The sequence below is a fragment of the Mesitornis unicolor genome, unplaced genomic scaffold (genome assembly GCF_000695765.1).
Source record: "Mesitornis unicolor isolate BGI_N332 unplaced genomic scaffold, ASM69576v1 scaffold50892, whole genome shotgun sequence".
Lineage (NCBI taxonomy): Eukaryota > Metazoa > Chordata > Aves > Mesitornithiformes > Mesitornithidae > Mesitornis > Mesitornis unicolor.
In genome coordinates this window covers 21306-32369 of record NW_010172207.1, presented here as the reverse complement: position 1 = coordinate 32369, position 11064 = coordinate 21306, and the positions used below count along the sequence as shown (strand labels likewise).

The window sequence follows — 11064 nt, the reverse complement described above, 5'->3', positions numbered from 1 at the left end:
CTCCTGGCTCCCTTCCTTGACTTCCTACGTCGATGAAAAGCAGTAGGTACGGAGAAGCGCACTGAGTATCTCTGGACCTGAGGTTTGAAGAGAAATTCTATTAATAGCATCCAATAGGGGGCAGAGTTTTAGCTCCTTCTGTTTTGCTTTCCATTTATAATCTGGAGAAATTAACGTTAGCAGAGGGCTCCACTTACCCAGAGCAGCAAAACGAACAGACTGACAGCCTGCATATGATTGTGATACCTGACGGTATTTTCTGATAAGCAGCATGCAGAAATAAAACGCTTCGTACAACTTGTAAAAACCTCAACTGTGTGACAAATATAAGGGTTGATTTTTTACAACTGTCATTTTTTTGTTTTTTACAATGGTAGGTTCTCATTACTGGTCCTGCAGACACCCCTTACGCAAATGGTTGCTTTGAATTCGATGTGTATTTTCCACAAGACTATCCCAATTCCCCTCCGCTTGTGAATCTGGAAACAACTGGAGGCCACAGCGTGAGATTTAATCCCAATCTCTACAATGACGGCAAGGTAGGGCAGCTTTGTTCTGGTGTAACAGGGAAGTGAAATGGATTAAACTTCTTCCCTTTTGCAGTCCAATGCTCAGCCGCTCCTGACACTGCAAGAGGCCGTTTAGTTAAAACAGGTCTGCAAACTGCAGTGAAGAGCAATTTAAGAGTTTCAAGTGGGAGTAATCTCCTTTCTGAATAGTCTTGGAAACTTTAAGAAGTCTTTAGATTTAAGATTCAACCAAAAAGCAAGTATCTTTGACCTAGAAAAATGTTCTTTTCCATCTTCTTTGCTAAATTAACCAGGCAGAAATCTATTTTGGCTTGCCAAAATACCCAGGATCCTTTCCATGGACAAAGTATGCTTCATATCAGCTGCAACTGAATGTGTTTGCCAAGTGCCCCATCTCTCTTTTTCCATGCAAAAGTGCTTTTTCTTGAGGAAAGATAAAGCCTTTCCTTAACTTCAGTATCCTTAAAAAAATGTAACTCTAAAATATATACTTAGTGTCAGTTTTCTCAAAAAATAGTATTTTGGAAATAATATTAAAAGTTAAAACAAACAAGTTTTCTCCCTTCCCTCCCCCCATCTCCTTGGTATGTTGTGGCTCACTGTAAAGGCTCCAGAAAGGTAACAAAAAGTCAAGTTTGTATCAGGGAAATGCAACTCCTGTTTGTTTTAAAAATAAGTACACATTAAATTCTCTGCAGAGCGAGCCATAGCGATGGCGATGTGTGTGACTCCACCAAAGCACAGACCCAGAGAGCAGCTTTGGCTGTAGCACTCTGCCACTCCTTCAGCCTTTTTCTTTTCTTCTTTTGTGTAAACATTTAATCCATAGGCTCACATTTTTCCCTTATTCCACTGTCATTCATGGGTTCCCCATGCTCCCTGTTTTCACAAGCTATGAAGCTCTGTTCCAGTACTCGACACAGGGTTTTCTCCGAACATGGACACAGAGTGTAATTCATATGGGAGACTTTATCTCCTTATTTCTTTGCCTAACGCTCATTAAGTCCTGGCAAATACTCACCTCTAAATTTCTTCTGTTTATTTTGTCTCTTTGTGTTCCTTGTCTTTGATTGTTCCATTTTGTGATAAGGTTCAAGAACTCCATAGTTTTCCCTAAAGTCCAGATCAGTCAAAAAAATTAACAAATATTTTCAGTCCTGTGATAGTCTGTGCGACAGAAACCACTTTCACATGTTTAGGCAGAATGGTTGTTTTTAAAACTCACAACAGTAAAAGTTACAACAGTATTTAAAGAAGAAAGTCAAGAATCAGATTGTATTCATGATTCATTTATTTTTGGACCCACTAGAATCCATAGGTTTTCCTTGAAGAAAAGTAATCTACCTTACTTTGTTCACTTAATATCATGCTGTTCTTGCTTATCCACAGTATTTTTTATCTGCTTTCATTTCAAATTAGTTTCATAAGAAACAAATTTGTTTTAGGATGCAGTTATACAAAAGTTTATTAAAAAAAAAGTTACCATTCTGTTCTGCCCAAGCAGAAGAATTTCATCCTAGTATTTGTCTGTGGTATTAATAATGTCGCCTTTTCAGGTGTGTTTAAGCATACTTAACACATGGCATGGGAGGCCAGAAGAGAAATGGAACCCCCAAACATCAAGTTTTTTGCAGGTGAGCATTTCTTCTTTCTCTTCAGGAGATGTCATTTAGGAGTAGTGTGTGGTCGGTCAGTCCAGAGGATTCTTTTTCTAGTGCTTTTAAACCAGAATTTTCTTAAGCATAAGTAAGACAAAAGTCCAAAAACCTCATTGGCACACTAGGAAAGAAACACTGTAGAGTCAACAAGTTCTTTGAAATGCTCTTTCCAGCCAGTATTTCTGTTGGTCTTGTCTTGAAGAGTGGCTGCTCATGTGTGCTGCTTATTCCTGCACTGCCTGGACTTTGCTTGGATTATTTCAAGTATTTATTTAAAGCAAACAAACAAATAAAAAACCTGGAAGATGTTATCACTTCTTGGAACTCTGTCCCAAGCTATTTATAGTGAAGACAAAGCAGGCTCCCCATTGAGAAAGCAAAGTATATGAGTGAGAACTGTAAAGGTACTCCTCCAGTGTCTACAAGTAAGCTGAAAAGAGGAATAAAGCTGAAAGGAGTTAAAGTGTAGGTTTACTGTGTTCAATAACAATTAGTGTTAAATTAGACTGGAATTTATTAGAACATGCAGTCCTTACAATTTTCAGGTTTATGTCATAGGTATGCACTGATTAACAAGCACACACATTAAATAAAAGTAAAGCTTGCGATGACTTATTTCCTCTGGCACTTTCTGAATTTATTTCTTCCTTGGAGTAATTATTAAGTAGCGCAAGGTACATTTTCTGTTCCAAATCCAAAAAGATGGTACAGTTTCTGTTTCAGCGTAGTAGAATTAACAACCTTGGCCTTTACCAGAACAGATGTCAGCCTGTTCAGGAATTGGCCTGGGAGAGCTGGTTGACCTAAAAGTTCAAGAATGGTCTCTTCTGGTGTGAGACAGTCAAGCAAGAGTGGCAGAAAGCCAGCATGGGTAAGGTTTGCTTTGCCATGTCCCTGCACCCTCGCCAGGAAAGGAAGGTCTGTGAGAATGAGGAATTACCCACAGCAGAGGGAAGAGCATTCAAGCTGACTGAACCCACAGGTTCACAAAACCAAATCTCACGCATCAGAGGGTGCGGAGGGAGCCAGCCAATGTCACTGCAAAGCCACCAGCTCTCAACTTTGAAAGGTCAGAACAATCAAGGGAGCTTCCTTGCAAATCTCACACCTAACTTCAAGTCGGGCAGGAAGGAGGATCTGGACTCCTTGGGAAGATTATGGAGCAAATCCTCCTGGAAGCTCTTTCCAAGTACATGGAAGAGAAGAAAGTGAAAACGGCCAGTGTGATTTACTGGGGGCGAATAGTGCCTAACCTGCCTGCCTTCTGCAGTGGAGTGACTGGCTTTGCTCAAAGGGAGAGCAGTGGATGGAGCTTATGTTGACTTCAGCAAGACCTCTGATGCAGTCTCCCATAGTATTCTTGCAGCCAGATCGGTGAAATGTGCATTATAAGTGGGTGAAAAAGTGGCTGGGCCAATGGCAAAGAGATCTTACTGCTGTGTTCAGTCCCTAAATGGGGAAGGTAGAGAGAAGATGGAGCCAGATACCTGGAACATGGGAAATTTTTCTTAAATATTAGGAAAAACTTTTTCCCTATGAGGGTGGCCAAGCACTGGGACAGAGAGACTGGAATTTCCATCCTCAGAGGTAGTTATGCTCCCTCTCCCTTCAAGGGACAATTATGATTTGGAGATCTAAGTTGTGGTTCCTTACACAGTGTCACTGTACCAAGATAGAATTTCTTAATCAAGAGAGGAACTGAAATTCTGTACTGTATTAATGAAATCAATGCAGAAATGTCCAAGTATTATGAAGTCTTATTTTCACTAAAGTCCTTTTTCTTAGATTAAAATGTTAGATTTGATTGTTAAAATTAAGTTTCACATTTTAAAGTATTTTAGGGTATCATTTTGAAAATAGTAAGAAAGCTGTTGGAAAAGGTGCCCCCCTCCCCCCATACTGGGAGAAAAACACTTTGTCATTTTTAAATGCAAAACAGCTGTTGGACTAAATAAATTACTTGGAAAGAATTAAGCAGTACATGTTTTTTCTGGCTCAAAGATGAAACTATTGTCAGACCACCCAAAATACTTCAGAAACTAACTTTTATAACCCAAATGAAACTGGAAGATTAGTTTAGAGTTTCTCATTCATTACAATTGTAACTCAAAGTAACAACTGGTTATTAAGGCCAAGAAAGTACAGTGCTGCATTATGTCAAATTTCTCTACCATAGCTATTTAAAAATATATATCTTTTTAAAATATAAAATGAAAAAAGCAAAACCTAACTACTTCCAGACACACGTAAAGGCCACAGATCACCAAAACCCCATAGGTCTCTGTAGCCTTGGACCTGAAGTACTCTCTCTTGGCTTAGCACATTGGCATTAACATTCTGCCTGGGAAACAGCACAACTTGTGTAACTTTCCTTCTTGGCCCAACGGGGAATGCCCGTTCCCATTTCCCGCTGCACAGCCACCTGCCCCATCCATCAGAATAAAGACTCAGCTGCCCTAGGGTGCCCTTCTCTGCCGTAGTTAAAGCACAGCAACCGCAGGACTACAACCAGGAAGCGTCATGGCACCAAAAGCAATGAGGGTGTTTCCCAGAGGTGATGGTGGGCCTGACATTCACCTGGGTCATTCAACTGATTCTTGGGCTGTTGCTTTGATACAGGTCACAGCTTTGGCATTGTGTCTACGGAGTGACACAGAAAGTAAGGGAAGCTGTAAAACAGTTTAGTGCTGTCATTGCTGCAAGAGAAACTCAGAGTGCCATGCTTCAGCACAGAGCACAGCTCCCTTGTTGCCCTGTGAAAGCACCCAGGCCCTTATTTGCCACTGCCATGGTATCTGCCTGATGTGAGCTGTAAGCTCTGCCTGTTCCAAGGAAAAGGAGGACTCTTAGTCATCCATATACAAATTCACAACCTGGGCTGCTATATTAGGGGATGGTTCCAAGCTTTAAATTGTATCTATTCAGTTCCAGAAACAGCTGCCCTGATATTTTTAACCTATTGCACTAGATGTCTTGCACCTAAGTATGCCAGGTGCCGGCAATGCCATTCTTCAGCATGTAACATGTTACCAGTTTCTCAGTATGTGAGGAAATGTGTTTAAATCACCTTTTTTGAAGTCTTTACAGGTCTGGAACTAGATTTGTGTCACAGAATTGTAATCCCTAAAATTCTTGCTGGACTCGGCCCAGAGAAGAAAAACCTATTCTTCATTTTAAATACATTTCCAAAAAAGTCAGTGATGTCCTTCTACCAATGTAACATGCATGTTACATTTTTGCATGTAACAGTTTTGATTAGGTACAACAAGTTGACAGGGCCAAACATTCTAATACCAGAAAAATTAGCAAGCCATCAAATCACGAATATGCAATACATATACATTTGGACTCCTAAGTGCCCTGTGTATATTTAATTCTTTGTTTTATAATAGGAATACTTGGGCATTTAACTAAATGCCTTGTATGGATGTAAGGATCTATTCCCACATGTACTGGAAAATAAAATTGAGGGGAAAATGTAGTTTTCTTGTCACTGTATACTTGGTGCTTTGTCGATACAGTACTGAAAACATTTTTTTTCCTATCTCAAGAGGAGTACTGAGGTTTTGTTTTAATGGCATATGACACACGGTGTTACATGTAAAATCTGAAACTGAACGGCTGAAAACATACCCAAATCAACTGAATGCATTTGAAAGAAAACATGGCAGAGCATGTGTACCAAGATGAATTTCAGTGGTTCGCACCTCATCTCCCTTGTCCCTTTTCGATCTTGTTCAGGATTGGAAGAATCAGTAAGCTCAGCGACAGGAAAAGTTCAAGAATTGTTGACTGAGAACTTGACAAACAGACTTTCTTTCACAAAAGGGCACAATCAGACATCTCTTCATTTAAACATTTACTTCTATTTATATTTAAGGGGATTTTTTAACTTATAATTTTCATTTTCTCAGTGTTTAAGCTAAATACTTGGTCGTAGGACTTAGTTTTTTGCATGTAGTAATGGTTTCAGTTTGAAAGCATGGACATTCCCTGGTTGCAAGCAGCCTGTGTTACAAATGACAGTACTTTGCCATGAAGTGGTTTTGCATATAGGGTGAGCAAGACTATGTATATCTGTAAAAACGAGTAGCTGGCACAATTTTAATATTTAGTTTCTTCCCTTAACAGGTGTTAGTGTCTGTCCAATCCCTAATTCTGGTAGCAGAACCCTATTTTAATGAACCAGGTTACGAACGATCAAGAGGTACCCCAAGCGGTACCCAGAGCTCTAGAGAATACGATGGGAATATACGACAGGCAACAGTCAAGTGGGCAATGCTTGAACAAATCAGAAACCCATCGCCGTGTTTTAAGGAGGTAGGTTTTGTGAAACACAGTAAATATCTGTTTAATTATTTATCTGGTTTGAGTATTAAGAATAATGCAAATATTTGGACATGTCATGTACAAGATGTCTGTTTTAGCATCGTCTTTATTCCCTGGGGCAACTGGCTCCCGAGATGGAAGTGAATAAGGGCACTCCTGACTTCACAGATAATTTTCTGGGAAGGGGGAATGCACACAAAGTGGGACTGACCTGTGAGGAGGCTTGGTGCGTGCATGGTCCATGCAGCTTGGCTCATTCTTGATGGCAGCTGGTACCTTTTCCATTCCATGTGAAAACCATTGGCTGGTGTTTGTGAGTCAGCCGGACTTGTGAACAGACACGAGTTTTACTGCACAGAAGAGAACTGGCCAACACCTTAAAAGCTTTGCGTCCAAACTGGTTCTGGTTTAGGTAACTGCAGTTTTCCTCATTTCCCAAGATAAAATTTTCTGGTTTTTCTTGCATTGAGGTTGTCAGGACAGTGTGATGGAAGCCTCAAGATTCTGAGAAGTTTGATGCCTGCTTCTGTGAGGGGAAGTTTGAGGCTCAGATAGCGTGCTTTTGTGTTAAAAACACAATCATATTAGCTTAAGCTTGGGGTCCTACCCAGTGCCTCATCAGTTTGTGCAGCATGAGAACTCCCTTTCTGCTTCTCTGAATGCATATTCCCTATCATTATATAAAGTGGCACATAATCTTTCTTTACCTAAAAATGGAAATTATGTATTGGAAAGCATTACGTTTTTCTCTGAGTCAATAGCTGAATTGTGGAAGAATGCTAAATTCTGTCTGCAGCCCCATCCAAATGGAAATGCCCCTCTAGCACAGATTATCTGAGCACTTCTCTGAGGGTCTAGCTTGTTGTTAAGACCTCTAGGATTTTTATAGGGTTGTGTTAGGCACCTTAACAGTGGTGGTCATTCAGTAACATAAATGCAAAGGCATCCTGAAAACTGAGGTCTGAGAAAGAACGTCCATCCTTCAGCTCATGAGACATTTTGTCTCCACAAACCTGAGCTGTCTTCCCTTCAGTGCCTGAAATGACAGGTATGCTCAGGAGATCCAAACTGCTGGTCTTTGGGAGTTCTTCCAAGCTCCATTATGGACATAAGGAATGCATCCAGAATTGAAGTCAATTATGCTTTCAGTATGCAGTTTTTCTGTAGACAGATAGCTGTATTCTCTAATCTCTAGAGGGAAAAATTATTTTGTCAATTATGTTGCAATATTGCCAAGAACTGTCTGTGCTTAATAAAATGTCTTTGATTTTATTGTTTCTTTCACCAGGCAGAGTTTTAGCAAACTGTAAGACAAAGCCAACACTAAGCAGAGTTTCACAACTTTGTCCGAGGGTTGATTGGTTGGGTGGTTTTTTTAAACTCAAATCTGTACAGAAATACCAAAATTACTATGCAACCAAATATTGATTCCCACTTAAACTGTGGGCGGCTGAACTACTATTGCCTGGGAATTCTTGTCCCCACAGAGGTGCTCCCTCTGCCCAGGGCACGTAGCTGTGGTTGTACCTCTTCCACAGCAGCTGGTGAGATCCTTCTTCCGTGCGCAGAAGCGTGTTGAGTTCCTGTGCTCACGCTGCTGACAGTGTCTCTGCATATCTGTTTTCTGCTCAGGCAGCACAGGGTTAGTGACAGGGGAAGGTGTGCTGCATACACTTCCTACCCATGCTGCTTTGATAAAATAGAACTGTGAAACCAACAATAAAAGCCTTAATGCTCTATCTGTGTAACCCTGTCCTTGTGCAAACATAAACATCCATACACAGTGCCTGCATAGTAAGATCATCTTTGAACTGGAGAAAGTGTCTTAACATTCTGCTGTCACTTTTTCTTTTCCCTGATGTGATACTGTATTTATGGCACTCTACTCCTGACCCAGGTAACCCCTCTGAATGCTGAAATGGCAGCCTGCACATAAAGCATAGATTCATACAGACTGGAAGAGACACCCAGGCCAACCTCTGCCTCAAAACAGGATCAGCTGAATTCAGACCAGGTTCCTTAGGGCTTTTTCCAGTTGGAAACCTCCAAGGACAGAAATTCAATAATTTATTTTGCAGCCTGGTTCAATTCTGAATTATCCTCATACCGATTTAGGTATTTTTCCCCTTTTATATCCAGTTAGACTCATAGGGCTCTTGCAAAATTTGTATTGTTGAAGTGTGTGGTTCTTAGAAAACACTGAATACTCTCTTCTTTCTTGTGGAATATTTTCTTACAGGTCATCCACAAACACTTTTACTTGAAAAGAGTGGAGATCATGGCTCAGTGTGAGGAGTGGATAGCAGACATACAGCAGTACAGCAGTGACAAACGGGTAGGCAGGACTATGTCCCATCATGCAGCAGCTCTAAAGGTGAGACTTGCTTTTGTAATTTTATGTTCTTTAATCCAGAGATGACAAATGGTAGTGAAATTGCCCAGCAGCTGAGTTTTAGAATAATAATAGAAAGCCCCAGCAACTTGAAAACATGTAAGCAAACCTAAGTTTCCCAGCTGTGAAGAGCTAGAGTGTATATGCCTTCCATTTTCTCAGTGTTTTTTTTCTACAAGTTCCATTTTCCTTTAGCACCTGTCCTGCCTGTTTTTCTATAAAAACTTACATAAGATACAGAGAGTTTATTTTGTTCTCTCTAAGGGTGGATGGGGGTTTATGATAAAGTTGTACTACAACCACTTCCTTGCCAGAAAACAAGTTTTTTGAATAGACAAGCACAGTTATTACGCCATGGCCCATTACAATTAGTTTTACCCTGTGTTAAACTTTCATCAACAGCTACTACCATTATCCTGTTTTCTTCCTTCCTAGCCAAGTACTATCATTTGTGTATTTTGTGTCTACACAGACAACAGACCTATGGTTTTTTTCTTCCCTAGAGGAGGAAAAAAAAAAGAGTCTTTTTTCCAGTTGCTAGACTTGCATTCTTTCAATGTGACTGGTAGTCAAAATGAAGCTGCTGTGATCAGTATAGAGATCTGTGTGTATCTGCCTGTAACAGATCTCACCAAGACCTTGAACTCTATAAATCTGTGCTTTGACTGTATGGCCTGCCCTAGTCCAAGCCGGTTCCTGCTGTTGGCGCAGAACATGGATAGGACTCAACTGCAGGGCAAATCACGTAGCATTGATACTGATGCACTTGCTTACTGCAGTTCTGTTCACTGCCTTTAATTTGTCCCTAGCAGCACTTGCTAATTATTCTCTCACTATAAGGAAAGTACCAATCCTTAAATACAGGGGAAGAGTTTATCCAGCCACTGAAACAGTACATTTACACCTTTTCTACTTACTCTTTCTGTTTTGCCTTACATTGCCCAACATTGTGAAAAGTGTAGTTGTAACTGTAGTCTTCCACGCTGACTTCTTTTTGTGTATTCAGCGTCACACAGCTCAGCTGCGGGAAGAGCTTCTAAAACTGCCCTGTCCTGAAGGATTGGATCCGGACGCCGAGGACCCCACCGAAAAATGCGGTGCCACAACAAGCGCAGAAGAGACTGTGTTGCACGAGCAGGTTAAACCCAGCAGCAGTAAAGATATCCCCACTGATTTCAAGTTATGAGTTGCATTGACGTGGACTTTCTAGACAAAACGGCTTTGAAGCACAAGCCAAATATGTCAATATTTGTATGTAAGAAGCTAATTGTGTAATAGGTAATGAAATTGAAACTATACTATGCCCTTAAGGATATACAGTTTAATTCAAGATGATCTTTTATTTACCTGTACAAGAGTGTAAACTTTTTTGTGCTTTTATTTTTCAATTGTGAGAACCACTGATTGGTATGTTTAAAAAGTTATGTATACAAGAAATGGATAAATCACTGATATATAAGGGAAACTACCTTAGGAAAGAATGTTTACTGAATGTTTATTATTTTTTTTTACTTGTAGAGTGAGGGCGGTTGTAACAAAGAATATATATTGGTCATTCTTACAGCTACTATTTAAAGTCAGAAAATTTTCACTGAATTTGATAGATTTTTTTTGTTTGGCCATATATTCATGCTCATATTTGATTCTAAAGAAAACCTCCTGTATACTTCAATAAACGTTAAATGGACATGATCCCTCTTTTATGATTTACTGGTACATTTTTTTTAAAGAAACTGCCATGAAATACATTCTAGCTGAAGGCTTGCACTTGTATGACTGAATTCATTACAGTCAACATATTTCATTTGATGCTTACTAATTCTAAAATGCAGATTAAATAAATGCACATGGTTTTACCTCGTGCCAAAATTTGGACTTCTGAATTCATCTTTTGTTTGGCTATTTTATGCAAACTAACAGTATTCTAAATTTCTTAAGGGCTATTCTGGAACAAAGTCTTTTCTCTGTTGAAATGTCTGATTTTTACATGATCAGCTGTACTCTGGAGTACTGACAGGGGCTGATGAGGTGCCGCGCAGGACTTCAACGTTCTGCAGTTCCTACTGTACAGACTTCTTTCCAATTTTATACTTGCAACCACAGATCCCTAACTAAAAAGGGGAAGGGATTTGTTTGATTTAATAATTGAGTCTCA

General features: G+C 39.9%; 1 protein-coding gene across 1 annotated transcript; it reads left to right on the top strand.

Annotated features, from left to right (window-relative positions):
• Positions 1–377: 377 nt before the first annotated feature.
• On the top strand, positions 378–10772 carry LOC104537417 (baculoviral IAP repeat-containing protein 6-like; the record flags this gene model as incomplete). The annotated part of the gene is made up of 5 exons (XM_010180298.1): positions 378–539; positions 2087–2164; positions 6320–6508; positions 8757–8891; positions 9916–10772. Coding segments are annotated over 5 exons (744 nt in total), but the record flags the coding sequence as incomplete, so codon positions are not given.
• Between the last annotated feature and the right edge of the window lie 292 nt (positions 10773–11064).